Raw genomic sequence first — 15862 nt, 5'->3', positions numbered from 1 at the left:
GTTGCCTCCCCTTATTAGACTGTAAGTACTTTGAGGACAAGGACTGTCTTTTTGCCTTTTTTTCTATCCCAGGATTTAGCACAATGCCTGGTACATAGTAGGTGCTTAATAAATGCTTACTGATTGGTAAGATAATTTTTTTTCCTGATTAGCCAGTAAGAATGTTTTAAGGGCCTATAATTACATATCCAGTGAAAGAGCCAGTGCCTGCATTCTCAACTCACCCAGATGTTTAAATACTTCATTTCATGAGAAATCTGATATTTCATCAAATCATTAAGACTGTATTTGGACTGAGGCTCTGCACAAAGCTATAAAAACATTGCTATTTCTCACACCATGGACACTTTGCAACCAGCACCCAATGATATCCTACCTCTTTTTCATCACAGAGTCATGCATTTAGACTTTTACTAGGTCATTTAGTCTAAACTTCTCATTTTACAGAGAAACTGAGGCCCAGCCAGGTGATGGAACACATAGTGTGGTTTCATGAAATGTGGAATGCCCTGCTTCAGTTGTTAAGCAACACTATTTTTTCCTTCCTAGCACAGCAGAAACTCCATTCAAATCCTCTTTTCTTCATTCTCTTCTTTTCTTCTTGCATTTAAAGGATGGAAAACTTAGGGGCAAAAACTGTCATAGATCTCTGTATTCCCCTTCAGTACTAAGTGATGATGACACACACAGTTGGTGTTCTGCAAATACTTAGATGAATAAATGAAATATTGCACAACCATTTTAATTGTTATGGCAAGTCACAAATTCAACTGCAGAGAGGTTCTGGGCTTACTCTCCCAACCCACACTAGCAGGCTGGATCACCATAGCACAGCTGATTATATTTCACCCTTCCAGGTTCTGAGGGACAGTGGGGTTCTGATGTTATTAGCTTGAGCTCCCATTCTGATGTGTTTTCCCCAATATCAATCACCAGTGATTAGCATCCCAATATCATTTAATTAGAGAACATTAATTAGCTTTTACATTTTTACTGAAAATTAGCTTTATATAATTTACTGAAAAGATAGAGCAAAACCCAAAGTTACTCTCTCCCCTCTACCATCTTAGTCCTTGGGGAGGGAGGTTCAAATTTTAAGTGGCTGCTATGAACACTCACCTGGCCAAGTTCACTTTTGGATGTAGTGTGGGGTGAGTTCCTCTTTCTACTAAGTTGATTCACTGTTGGGCTGGACCCCATAGGTCATTCCTTGGGGTGATGCTACCCATTGGGCTTGACTGACAGCAAACTCTCACATAGATTCCAGTTTCTGAACCTTTGGTGGCTTTTCCAACCTTTCAAATTCATAATATTGTAGCCTAGTTTGTACTATCCCCAATTTTCATTCAACTAAGAGCAAAAAGAACAAAAGGTCAAAGAAATAGAGGTTCCATATGTTAATAGGCCACGGGGTAACCCAGGTGGATAGAAAAGGGTTCTTCCAAGGTCGTTCTCCCTACTTAGAGATTTATAGTATGTCTTTCCTCAATCACCACTGGAAAAGAGATGTGCATTTGGTTGGTTGGCCTCTTGTATGAAAATTCATTTCTGGTTCAATAGCCAATAAAAAAATTGTTCCTCACTATTCAGTAAGCAGAAAGGAAGCAGTCATATGATACTTGCACACACTCTGAATCCTGGAGCAGGGCCCCTCCAGTGCATGTTATCAAGCACTTCCAGAAGTAGGCTCACCAAACCCTCCCATGTGGGGGGGGGGGGCGGCAGCAGACAGAACCTGGTGCTTTTGTACCCAGGCCTAAAGGCTCATTTTAGAATCTCTCATTGTACTTTCAAGAATGATCCTATGGAGTACATATACAGCATTAATGAATTTAATGTAAATTTCATTACTGACAGAAAGACCCATGCTTTTATCAATAACGAAAGTATGATAAAAAGCTTACAAATCCCTAATATGATTTCTACAAAGGTAGCAGTGTTGATTGCCTTTCTGAACTCCAAAAAACAATTTTTTGCTATTACTGCTACCATAGAATATGCCAACTTTTCCAAATAGTCATTTAAACTCAGTATATAGTTAATGAAGTTTTTTTTTAACTTAAAGCAAAACAATGCTTATGAAATATTTTATTTATTCTGCCTTGGAACACTTGCTTTAAGTTCTTGGCTCTTTATTTATCACCCTAAATGCTTGGCGAGTATTTCAAATCAAAACCCAGAGGGCAAGAATTTATTCTTCTAAGAGTCCATAGAGAATATTTGTGACCTTATTTTAAAAATGACAAATGCTTGAGGGGATGTGGAAAAATTCTGACACTAATGCACTGCTGATAGAGTGAACTATTCCAACCCTTCTGGAGAACAATTTTAAACTATGCCCAAATGGTTATAAAACTGCGCATACCCTTTAACCCAGCATTACTGCTACTAGGTATGTATCCCGTAGATCTCAAAGAAAAGGGAAAAGGACCTATTTGTACAAAAATATTTATAGTAGCTCTTTTTTGAGGGGGCAAAGAATGGGAAATTGAACAAATGCCTATCAATGCCAATCAATGACTGAACAAATTGTGGTATGTGATTGTGACAAAAACTATGGTGCTATAAGAAATGATGAGCAGAGTGGTTTCAGAAAAACCTGGGAAGACTTATATGAACTGATGAAAAGTGAAGTGAGCAGAACTGGGAGAATGTGGTACACAGTAACAACATTGCAATGATAATCTGCAGTAGAATACTTAGCTACTCTGATCAATACAATCATCCAAGACAATTCCAAAGAAACCATGATGAAAAAACACTATGCACCTCCAGAACTGATGAACTCTGAGTACAGATTGAAGCATAATTTTTTCACTTTCTTTTTCTTGCTTTTTTTTTGCAACATAGTTAATATGGAAATATGTTTTATATGATTTTACATGTATTATTGATATCACATTGCTCAATGGGTGAGGGACGGATGGAAAGGAGGAAGATAATTTGGAACTCAAAATTTAAAAAAATGAATGTTAAAAATAATAATAAAATTTTTAAATGCCTCCTTATTCATTCCTTAATTTAGCAAATACTTATTGAGGTCCTACTATGTGTGAGATGCTGAAGGAAATAGAAAACACATGGTTTCTACCTTGTAGGATCTTACAGTCTAGTTGTAAAAACAAGATATACTTTATATGAAGAATAATAGCTGGCATTTTAAATAGCACTTTGAGTTCTCACAAAGCACTTTACGTACATTATTTCATTTGATCATACACAATAATTCGAGATTGTATATAGTTAAATGGTATATTTGCTTCAGAAAGGCTTTGGTGGAATAGATAGAGATTCTCAGAATCAGGAAAAGAGCTTCAAGTGCAGACCCTGATATGTACTGGCCTACTGACTCTGTGTAAATCACTTCACTTTCCTAGGGCCCTAAGGAACTCTCTAAGACTCAAGAGTTTCAGAGAAGGTTCCCATCTACATTGGTCCCTACATAGGGAGTCCCTGTTAGATGAAATCACAGAACTGGTCCAAAAGATCTATGTGTACACATACAGCGGGGTTGCATGAGCACCCTGGGCACAGGCCAGTAGGGGTTCTCCTAGAGACTGTACCTGAACTCCGCTGACAACTTCTAGGGGCACGTGGGGATCAGCACCAAAGGGCTCGTACTTTCACATGACAAATCAACAGGAAGAGCCACTGACTTAGTGGATCTTTAAAAGGGAGTGACCTGCCTTACGTCCTCTCTTCCCACTTGCACATTGTTTCAGGACTATTTGTGACTTTCCCTCCTGGAGGCAGGTGATGGAAATCTAGGGTCCTCAACTAAATTTATAGGATTGCGCAGGCGCGTGGGGCTGGACGGAAGAAAAGGTGCGCTTGAACTACAACTCCCAGAAGGCTCTGTTGCCGCTTGTCGTTCTCACATCGGCCACCGTAGCTCGGTCACAGGATGCTTTAACCCTGCTGGGTCATGTGAACAAACAGCTGCTGGAAAAGATACCTTCTTTCCCGGCTCTACTGGCTGCCAGCTTCCCTGGGCCGCTTTGGGGCCGCTGATTTCAGCCCCGGCATGGCCAACGTCTCCAAGAAGGTGTCATGGTCGGGGCGCGACCACGAGGAGGCGGAGGCGACGGTGCCTCGGAGGCCACAGCTTCCGTTCACGGAGCTGCACGGGGAGAGCACACCGCTGCTGAACGGGGCCGGGCCGGCGGCAGCTCCGCAGGTGAGAACGCCTCCCGGGCCGCGCCGGCGACGCTTGAACGGAGGCGGCTTGCGGGCGGCCAGGACCCCCGCCTCTTCTTCTCTGATCTCTTAGTCCTCACGCCTTCCTACTTCTCACCAGGGAACTCTCTCCTTAGGGCCTGAGGGTAAGCGGGAGGGCTGCGCTCTTGTCTTCTGGGGAAGCAGAACAGCCGACATTCCCCCCTGGCCTTTACCTTTCCCTCTACTCTCCTCCCCTCCCCCTTCCCAGTTGACCCTTGGGTGACGTTCCCGGCTTAAAAATCATTAGAGTAGGAAGGTACCTGAGAGATAACGTCAAATTTGCAGATTCAGAACTGGGACCAGGTCCAGGCGACCACGGGAAGGAACAGAATCAGGATTTTAACCCAGGTCCCCTGACTGCAAATCTCATGGCTTTTCCACTCCATCGCAGCTACCTATTTAACTCAACTGCTTCATTTCAAAGGAAACAAATCAAAGAGAGAGGAGATGACTTGTTTGAGGTTGCACAGTGAATTAGTGGCAGAACTGGTTCGAGAGCTCAAACACTCTGGCTGCCCATCCAGGGCATTTTCCAGTGCAGTGCTTGACTCATAGCTGGCCTGTAAATGCTCTTCTTCATCTCCTCCACCTTCTAGCATCCTTGGCTTCCTTCACCTTCTTCTAGAGGGTTTTCCCAACGTCCTCTTTCCTCCCTTCTACCCTCCCCCATAACTTCCTATTTATCCTTTATTAGTTTCCCATTGTCTTTTTCCGTGAGGGCAGGGACCCTACTTGTGAACTTTCTTTGTATCTCCTATATTTATATCTGCCAGTGCCTGACACACAGTAGGTGTTTAATACACTTAGGGGCCAATATATGCTTGTTGACTATATTCAACATGCTGCCTTCTCAGATCTGGTGCTAGGACCCTTGACACATGACTCGACGATTTTTAACTGAAACTTCCTTTAAGGAAGATAAGGGTAAAGGATTTCAGAAGATGATATGGTTGTAGTGCCCTCAATAGAGGCAAGTAGGGTGTGGTGAAAAGGGGATCAGACTGGAGGTCAGGAGACCTTGGTTTTGGTTTAACTAATAATTCATTGTGTAACTTTGGGAAAGTCACTTCCCTTTTCTGTGCCCCTCTTTTTTTGGGGGGAGGGGTGAGGCAATTGGGGTTAAGTGAATTGTCCAGGGTCATACACCTAGTAAGTGTCAAGTGTCTGAGGCAGGGTTTGAACTCAAGTCCTCTGGACTCCAGGGCCAGTGCTGTATTACCTAACTGCTCCCCTTTCTTTAGTTGGAAAAAGTAGGGAAGGTGGTGTGAACATGCTTGGGGTGGTTGGTTTTATGTGATTTCTGTAACAGTTGAAGGGAAAGGAGTTCATGGTAGCTAGAAGAGTTATAAGTATTAGATTTTTCTGAGTATTGAGTTAGCTTGAATTTATGATTATTCTCTGGTCTTTTAAATCATCACATGGATCAAATTTCTTTCCTTAACTTTTTACAATTAGGACTTAAAGTGACTTTAACTGGTCCTGTTAGATGACTTCCAACTAAGTGACTTTTCTTTGGTTGGACAGTTGCTATATGGGAATATTCATCTTTCTTTCTCTCTTTTTTTCTTTTATTTTCTTCCTTCCTTTTTTTTTTTTTAATCAATCGGGGTTAAGTAACTTGCTCAAGGTTACATGGCCAGTTATTTCTGGGTGTGGTGCTAAGTATCTGAGCTAAGTATTTGATCCCCAGGTCATCCTGACACTGGAGCTGGTGCTCTTACTCAATGAGCCACCTGGTTACCCCTCTTCCTTTCTTTCTAAGGGGTATTGCCTTTTTTTGAGAATGGTTGAATCTGGTCCTGCCTCTGACAAATATTAGCTATTCAGTTCTAGCTGTCTTCAAACTAAGTTGTAGAGCAGATGGCTGCCGTAGTTCTCTTCCAGGCTGTCATCCTTTCACTAGCTACACTCTCCTCCTTTCTCCATGTTCGCCCCTTGGTGAGCCACTTAAAATCTATACTGGCTTCTCTTGAGTTTCTTGCTCCCTTATATCACCAATTGGGCCCTGCCAGGCCTGAGCCTTAGTTCATTCCCACCATCCAGTACCTTTTCGTTCTGTTAAATGGAATTGGATAAAATCATGCAACAGTTCTGCCAGGGTCCACTTCAGATTTATTTTACATAACCTCAGTTGGGCCCTCACTGGTGCCAAGCACTCCTTACACTTCAATAATTAATGAAGTCACTATCCTATTCGTCATAGCTGCTCTTCTAGATCTTTTCATCCCTCCTCAGACTTCCCATGGATCCTCCTTCCCCAACCCTCTCAGCTAACCTTACCTCATATTTTACTGAAAAAGAGAAAAGCTCCCTTTTCTCCCCTTCTCTTTATTTTAAATCACCTAGTTGTTTTTTGCCACTATCTCCTTCACCCTTGTCTCACAAAATGAGGTAGCGCTTCTTGGCAAGACCAACCCATCTGTATCACATGTGATCCCGCTCCATCCTTTGGCATATTGGCCCTTCACTTATCTTCATTCTTTTCTTGTCTGCGGGCTGCTTCCCCACTGCCTACAAATATGCCCGTGTCTTCTCATCCTGCCTTTTGTGGCTAAACTCCTTGAAAGGGCAACCAGCAATAGATGTTTCACTTCTCCCCTCATTCTCTTTTTACAGTCTGGCTTCTGACCTCATCATTCAACTAAAACTACTTTCTCCAAACTTATCATTCATCTCTTAATTGCTGAATCCAATGGCTTTTTCTCAATCCTCATCCTTCTTGCCTCTCTGGAGCCTTTGACAGGTTTTTGGGACACTACTCTCTCCTCTTTTCCTCCTACCTACCTGTTCCTCAGGCCCTTACAGGGCTCTGTCCTAGGCCCTCATTTTTTCTCCCTCTATACTATTTGACTTGGTAATCTCATCAGCTCCCATGGAGTCAATTATCATATTTATGCAGATAACTCTTATTCAACCCTAACCTTTCTGTTGACCTCCAGGGTCTCATCTCCACCTGCCTATTAAACATCTTGATTTGGGTGTCTCGTAGACACCTTAAACTCAGTATGTACAAAATGAAACTATAATTGTTCCCTCCAAACCCTCCTACTCTTCCAGACTTTTCTTTCACTATTCAGTGTAGAACTATATCCCAGTCCCTCAGGTTTACAATCTCGCTGTTATCCTCAGCTTTTCACTCTCTCATCCCATATCCTATCTGTTGCCAAAAATCTTTCGATTTTACCTTTGTTACATCTCTCAAAATTGCCACCTTCCCTTCTCTGATACTGCCACCACCTTGCTGCAGTCCCTCATCTCCTTGGACCAGCGGTGGGGCTCCTGTCGCCTAGAGGCTACATATGGCCTTCTAGGTCCTTGGGTGGGGCCTTTTGATTGAGTTCAAGTTTTTTGCTTTTCTTTTTGGAGGGGGAGAGGCAGGGCAATTGGGGTTAAGTGACTTGCCCAAGGTCACACGGCTAGTAAGTGTTAAATGTCTGAGATCGGATTTGAACTCAGGGCCTCCTGACTCCAGGGCTGGTGCGCTATTCATTGGGCCACCTAGCTGCCCCTTGAGCTCAAGTTTTACAAAACAAATCTGTTTATTAAGGAGACTTGTTCTATGAAGTTTAGATTCTGTCACATGTGACCTCAAGACCTAGGGTTCCCCACCCCTTCCTTGAGAGTATTGCAAAAACCTGCTGGTTGGTCTGTCACAAGTTTTTCTCCACTGCAGTCCTTTCTCCACTCAGACACCAAAGTGATTTTCCTAAAGTGCAGGTCTGACCACAAATCACTCCTCTTCCCCAACTCAATAAACTCCATTGGCTCCCTACCATTCACCTCCAATATCAAATAGAAAATACTGTTTGACATTCAAAGTTCTTCATAACCTTGGCCTTCCCTACCTTTCCTGTCTTATACCTGGATACACATTCTTTGATTCAGTGACACTGGCCTTCTTGCAATTCCATGAAGAAAACACTCCATCTTCTGACTTTGTGCATTTTCACTGACTCACTGTCATGCCTGGAATGTGCTTCTTCTGCATCTTGCTTCCTGGCCTCCTTCAAGTCCCAGCTAGAATTCCTCTTCTGTAGGAAGCCTTTCACAGTCTAGGAGCACCTTACCTTTGTTGATTGTCTCCAGTTTTATCCCGTACATATCTTGTTTGTACATATTTGTTTTACCTGTTGTCTACCCCACTAGACTTTGAAAGCAGGGACTGTCATTTGCCTTTCTTGGTTTCCGAAGCACTTTTTTACAGTATATAGCACATTGTTAACCCTTAATAAATGTTTACTTATTGACTTAGCCAGCAATCCTAGAATCTGGTCCCCTCCCAAAAAAATTGATTCCAGAGGAATGTAACAGAAATTAAGAATTTTTTATTTTAGTAAAAATAGTAGAGATGAGAAAATTCCTTTCCCTGCCTGCTTTACAAAACAGGGGATTATAGGTGTGGTACATTCCATCTATCATTAGACTTGGTTGATGTGTTTTAGTTTTGCTGAATTGCTTTCTTTTCCATTTTTTTGTTTGTTTTTGTTTCCAGGGGTTTTTAGTACTATATTTGGAAATAAAGGTTATATAAAAATAAGATCAATAAAAAATTTGAAAAAGAAAATGACCCACTGGAATTCAGTTTTCTGTCATATTTTCACAGGGATAGGTGCAGAAATGCAGGTAAATACCCTCAGAAATGCAGGTAAATACATCAACAATACTCAGTTCTTTTCCTATGGAATATATGGGGTGGGGGAGAAAACATTTTCAGGAGCGTTGAGGATTCCTTAGCATGTCCTTATTTCAGTCTCTCTAGTGATTGGATAACATTATAGAATGGTGCCTCTGACTTGGTTTGGTAGCATGTTTTGATTGGGTCTGGCTATTGAGGTTTTGAACTGACAAGTTTAGCAATTGTTGACAGCTGGGTCCTGGCATGCTAACTTGTAATGTCCTTGCATTTATCTCTCTTGCTGTTTTATATTTGTCTTTTAAACTGCCTTTGATCAAAGACCAGAGCCAAATAAAAAAAAAAATCAGCCTCTTTATGCTTTGGAAGTGACAGTTTTCTCAGATAACTAGAAATTCAATCATATACACCCTATCATAGACATTTTATGTTTACAGAAGAAAGTCAATTTACAAATTAGCACCATAATTTACATTTGAAGTTTATAGTAAAGCCTTTTCTAAAACTCTTTTTACCCTTTGTTCTCTATGTTGTTAGGAAGTTCATATTCTCTGAATTAAACACTTTACTAGCTGTTGGTTTTCTGGATAAGTGATGGGAAATATCCAGTATTAAAGTGGAAAATTCGTGTCTAAATCATGTTATAACTGATATGGAAACTGGTTGAAATTCATGGGTGAAGTGAAATCTGCACCTCTCCTTGAACTCCATTTGCTTCTTGCTCTCCTTTTCTTTAGCAGAGAAAAATAGGAATTGGCTGGTTTTGAAAGAGCCTGATTTCAGTAGTTCTCTGGTGAAACTGTGCAAACTTATTTTAGCACAAGGTGACTGAATTCTCATGTAAACAAATTGTTTCTCAGTCATCTTCTCTGATAGAAGAACTCTATATAAATAAATATAAAGTAATTTATTTTGACATTGATACATACATCTTAAGGGTTGTGCCTTTAAATTTTTTTAGGCTAATACTAAAACGTGAGGGACTGTGTAGAAGAATGGTTAAAGGGCTGCACACTCTCCTACCCCAACCAGGAAGACACGACTTTGTGTCCTGCTCTGACACATTTCATCCGTGTGATCCTGTGTAAACTAACCTCTCAGTGCTCTGGGGATCTCCCTAGATCTGTAAATTTCTGGCCTCCATTGGTTGGAATTTTCTTCCCCAGTGCTTCCCCATACCAGTGAAATCTCAGGGCCAGTCTTGATTCCTATTCCTAGGAACATAATTTTGCATTTCGGAAGCAGACCTGCTTTCAGCTGAAAGAGTGCTGCAATGACAGGCACTTTCTGAGCTACTTGCTGAATCTATTAGCTGTGGTAGTTAGTATATCAACAGAAGGGGAAGCTTCAGAATCAGCCCATACGATGTAAGTTTTCTGGGAAGCCTCTTGCTCAAGACCACAGGGGAATGTATCTCTGGCTGTTGTGCCTGGCATAGTCAATGAGGAGAAAAGCAGAGAAAATGTGAACTGAATAGAATTGACTCAGTCTGCATTTCTGACTTTGTCCCCAGCTTTATGCCCTGAGATGGTAGAGCAGGGTATGCCTTTTGAAGATTGCCTGCCTGACTTTGTGACAATGGCACCATAAGTATGTTAGACTAGAAAAGGGAAGTACTTAGAGACTGTCGCTTCCTCCCTCCCCCCTTTAAAATGAAGAACCCAGATCACAAGGAGAGAGGGAGTATTAGCCATTGTGTGCATCAAAAGTAGGGAACAAGAAGAGTAAATATTTTGTATGTATATTTTTAAAAAGGCCAGAAGGAGCTTAACACTTGTGCTGTTTTTTTCTTTTAAAAATTTATTTTTTAGTTTACAACATTCAGTTCCACGAGTTGAGTTTCAAAATTTTCTTCCCCTCTTTCTCCTTCCCCCTCCTCCCCAACACAGCATGTAATCCGATATGGGTTGTATATGTACCTTCACATTAAATGTATTTTCATAATAGTCAAGTTGTAAAGAAGAATTGTAACCAATGGAATGTATCACAAGAAAGAAGAAACAAAAGAAAAAAAAAAGAGAGAGCAAATAGTTTGCTTTGATCTCCATTTGGACTCCATAATTCTTTCTCTGTATTTGGATCGCCTTTTCCATCATGAATCTTTTGGAATCGTCTTAGAACCTTACATTGCTGAGAAGAGCCAAGTCTATCAAAGTCAGTCATCACAGATATGAGGTGTCTGTGTAATTGTGTGCAGTGTTCTGGTTCTGCTCCCCTCACTCTGTGCTGTTTTTCTAATGCGGAAAATGTTGAAACTAAAAAACATGGCTTGGTTTTTAATGAGCCTTAGGGAGTCAGCATCTTGCAGTGGAAAAAATACCACAGCTGGAGAATGAGGACTTGAGTTCAGATTCTGATCCTGCCATTTGCTGTGTGAGTTTGCTTACATCTCTTTCCTTTTCTGGGCCTCCATTTTCTCATATAATATGACATCTAAGAAAATCTGCCTTTTAGAGAGGCACCATGATGAAGTAGAAACAATCCGGGATTTGGAGTCAGAGGACCTGGGTTTAAATCTCAGTTCTGCTACTCAGTATCTTTGTGCCTTCCAGTAAGTGACTTAGCCTCTCAGGGCCTAATTTTCCCTCTTTTTAAAATGAGGTTGTTGAAGTAGGTGGCCTTAAAGTATCTTTTCCAGCTCTAAGTCTAATTCTGTGACCTAACAGTTAAAAGAATGACAACTTAAGCTATCTTTTTGGAATGGTCCAGGGAATCTTTGGGTACTCTGAAATACTTGAGAGGCTCTTAATGTGTCTGGGGGAACCTGGGATGATCGGTTGTAGTGTAGTCCTACCCCAGTAATCTTGAATCTTTGACTACCTCTCTCTTGAGAAATGACTCCCTTCTGGAGCATATTTCAGTCAGGTAACTCAGGCACATAAAACTGCCTGCTACCATGTAGGGTGATAGCAGCCAGGTGCATGGAAGATTCCTTCATTTGTGCATTCAGCTAACATTTTTTATAAAGGTGTAAGCAAGCACTCTAGGTAGATGACTGGAAATGAATGTATGTCCAGTCTTACAGTATGATGTCTGTCTTCAGCACAGAGGATTAGAGACCTCTCATTAAGCACCTCTTAGGTACTAACCACTGTGGTTGGTGGTCATTGTGAGGGATACAAAGGAAAAAAGGCACATTGTCCTTGTCGCATTTTTGGTGGCAGGATGTGAATCCTACATAGATCACCTAGGAACTGTAATAGAAAATAGTACAAGAGCAGTGCCTAAGAAAGGCACCAAGTGTTCTTCATATGGGTGTAAGGAAATCTGGATTACTTTGGGTGTGAGTTAAGGGAGCCTTGGTGGAGGAGGTGGTAGCAGCATGTAAGCTGGGGCTTGGAGGATGGGAAGGAATTAAAGAGGCAATCCTTGGGAGAGGTGGGGAAAGTGAAGGCAGAAGGGAGCGGATAAACTGACTTGGCAGCTCTTCGGTTACTGTGAAGAGGAGGGATTGAGGGAGATCTGAGCCATGTGCCTTTTAGGTGTTTGGTTAGTAGAAATCAAATTAAGCCACATACATTGGGTACCTGTGGGTCTTCTTCCCCCTCAGCAGTAGAGGTAGGCTTAACACCTTTTATTGGTAAATCTCTTTCCTTGCTAGAAAACTCCGGCTGATACCGTAGCATTATTTCTATTGGTAGCATTTTATCATCTACTTTAAAGGAAAAGCAAGCTGTACGTAATAGAAATGTGCAATTTCATGTGCAACTTTCTATTTCTGTTTTACTTCCTATATAGAAATGTTCATTTTGTTTGGTGTTTGTAAAACTTGAAAGTAAAAAAAAAAATAAATAGTATTGTCTTCACGTTTTAAGCTTTGTAGTTTAAAGTTTTTACTCCGTGACAAGCCTCTGTTAGTCAATTCAAGAAATGACACTATCAACACATTTTTCAGTTGAGGAAATAGGCTGATTGAGGGGAAGTGACTTGTCCAGGTTGACTTAACTGGTAAGTATTGGGTTTGAGGCTTGAACCCAGGTTGTTTGATGCAAAGTCTGGGGTGGTCAGAGTACTGCTGTTGCAGTGTGGTTCTGACCTTTGGGTATATATATATATGTACATACACATATATACACCATCCTTCTTCTGTTATCCTCTTACTGCTCTATTACTCATTGCTAATTTCGATTTTGGAAATATAAGTAACAGAGGACTCTGTCAGACTGAAGTTTATTATACAAATACCCCAAGACCAGAGTTATGTGGCCTTTTCCCATGGAGGTGTTGGCATTAAGTTAAAACCCAGTTGTTAAAAGTGACTAGAATAATTTATACTAGTTTTCTTAGAAAAGACTTGTTTCACATTATTTGGGAATTTCTTTAACATATGAAATGGGTGGCTATCCATTATAACAAAAGTATTTTTACCTAATGGTTAGTGATAGATAACATATAACTAGGATAGATAGACATTTGAACCCACAGAATCATTAATTTGGAGCTATCAAGGACCTTAGAAGTCATCTCTGAAACAGCAAGACACCCTGAGAGAGAAAAACAGAAGCGCCAGACAAATCAAACCACCACCATGACCTTGACCACTTTCTGTCTTCATACAGCCCAGGACTCTGATTCTAAGAGCCTTGGGAACAGCAGTACTTTCTAAATCTAAGCCATCAGTCCTGCTTCCAGCCCAGCCCCTACAACAAACACTGAGGGGACAGATCATTGTGGAGAGGGAGCCAGCCTTCCTCATCTCACCACCAGCAACAACTACTCATCAGATGCTACCAACAGCCCATAGGCCACAGGAACCCTGGAAATGACAGTGCCTGCTGTTTCCAGCCTAGCCCTCGAAATCATCACATGGGAAACAAATCCTGCCAAGAAGGGACCATCCATCCCCACCAACAGCCTGCACATCCCCACCAACCTGCAATGCACAATATGGGCAGGCCAGCCTAGGTAAAGTAAGTAGCAAGGCACCTTGAGGGAGAGACAGAGAGGCAGCATGTGCTGGGTAAAATGAAATTGCCGCTACCTTTTCCCCTCCAGGTCCCTGAATCCAAGAACCAGAGGAATAGCAGTATTTGTAGCCCAGGACTCTCAGCCATTGTCTTGAGAAGCAGCCTTGGTAGCTGCTCCTGCAGGTGCTATAGCCTCAACTACTGAAGACCTAGGAAAGAAAGTTCTTGCCACCAGAGTCCTTGGGTCTGTCAAATGAATCAGTATCAGAAAATGATTTTGTCTGTGGAAATAACATTAAAGAAGATGCATTTACATCTGCTTTGCTGCTGTACCATAAAGACCAAGGGATTTTTCTTTAAAAAAAAAAAATCAAATTTTATTTTATTTTCAATTCCAGATTCTCTCCCTCCCCCAACCCTTACCTCTACATATTGAAAAGGCAAAAATAAAAAATACGAAACCTATTACAAATATGAAGTCATATAAAACAAATTTTTGCATTTTATGCCCTCCCATCTCCCCCAAAAAACATGAAGAAGAAAGAATAAAAATATGCTTCAGTCTGTTTTATATTTCCATTAATTTTCTGTCTGGAGGTGGGCAACATTTTTCACCATGAATCCTTTAGAATTGTGGTGAATCATGTTGATAAGAATTACTATGAATTTTGTAGTTGGTTATCGTTACATAATTGTTGTTACTGTGTAAATTGTTCTAGTTCTCCTCATTTCATTTTGTATCAGTTAATACGGGGTTTTCTGAAACAATTCCTTTCATAATTTCTTACAGTACAAATAATATTCTATCTCACTCATATACTGTAACTTATTCAGCCATTCCTCAATTAATGGACATACCCTGAGTTGCTTTGCAACCACAAAAAGAGCTGCTGTAGATTTTTGTACACAAAGGTCCTTTTCTTTTTTCTTTGATCTTTTTGGGGTATAGACCTAAGTAGTGGTATTGCTGGGTCAAAGGGTATCCACAGTTTAATAGCTTTTGGGGCATCATTCCAAATTGCTTTGTAGAATGATTGTACTAGTTCTTAACTCTACCAGCAGTTCATTAGTATACCTATTTTCCCATATCTCTTCTAGCATCTGCCATTTTCTTTTTCTGTCATCTTAGGTAATGTGATGGGTGTGAGATGGTATAACAGAGTTGTTTTAATTTACATTTCTCTAAATATTGTTATTTAGAGCATTTTTATATGTCTATTGATAGTTTTTATTTTTTTCCTTTGAAAACTGTTTATATCCCTTTATCATTTATCAGTTGGGGAATGGCTATCATTATAAATTAGGTCAATTCTTTATGTATTTGAGAAATGAGAACTTTATTGGAGAAACTTGCTACAAAGATTTTTCCCCCCTCAATTATCTGCTTCTAATTTTAGCTACACTGGTTTTGTTTGTGCAAAAACTTTAATATTACATAATCAGAATTATTCATTTTTATCTTCCTTGAACTTCTCTTTCTTTTGTTTGTTCATGAACTCTTCCCCTCTCCATAGTTCTGACAGGTAATTTCTTCCACACTCCACTTATTTGCTTATGATAGCACTTTTATATCTAAATCATACACCCATTTTGAGCTTATCTTGGGGTATGGTGTGAGCTGTTGATCTCTCTCTAGTTTTTGCAGACTGTTTTCCAATTTTCCCCTGCAGTTTTTGTAAGTAAGTTCCTGCCCCAGTAGCTGAATAAGTTCATACAGATCTTCCCGGTTTTTCTGAAACTATCCCCTTCATCATTTCTTACGGAGCAGTAGTACTCTGTCACATTCATATGCCATAACTTGATCTATGGGAGTATCAAATATTGAATTACTGTGCTCATTTGCTTCTATATGTGGTATACTTCCATCTATTCCATTGATCAACCACTCTGTCTTTTATATAGCACCAGATGGTTTTGATGATTACAGCTTTCTGTAGTCTAGTTTGGGATCTAGTACTGCCGGGCCCCCTTCCATCTTATTCTTTTTCTTTTTTTCATTGATTCCCAACCAGAGCATCTTTCTATCTGACTTGAAGCTGAAGCCTTCCCCAGGTGTTGTCTCCCCCATTAGAATGTGAGCTCCTTGAGAGCAGGGATTGTCAGT

The 15862-nt window shown here is 40.7% G+C and overlaps 1 protein-coding gene across 2 annotated transcripts in view; it reads left to right on the top strand.

Moving 5' to 3' along the window:
* Positions 1 to 3873: 3873 nt before the first annotated feature.
* The window catches only part of LOC138177612 (H(+)/Cl(-) exchange transporter 7-like), a 35151-nt gene continuing 23162 nt past the window's right edge, over positions 3874 to 15862 (top strand). For both annotated transcript variants that reach the window (XM_069108837.1, XM_069108829.1), the window contains exon 1: positions 3874 to 4177. In XM_069108837.1, the coding sequence (XP_068964938.1) occupies positions 4025 to 4177 (153 nt within the window). In that variant the 5' untranslated portion in view covers positions 3874 to 4024. The remainder of the gene's footprint in view (positions 4178 to 15862) is intronic.

Source organism: Petaurus breviceps, unplaced genomic scaffold, assembly GCF_028583685.1.
Source record: "Petaurus breviceps papuanus isolate PSGF00001 unplaced genomic scaffold, PetGlider_PUasm1.0 138, whole genome shotgun sequence".
NCBI lineage: Eukaryota > Metazoa > Chordata > Mammalia > Diprotodontia > Petauridae > Petaurus > Petaurus breviceps.
The sequence above is the reverse complement of the archived record's forward strand: the minus strand, read 5'-3'. Positions and strand labels throughout refer to the sequence as shown.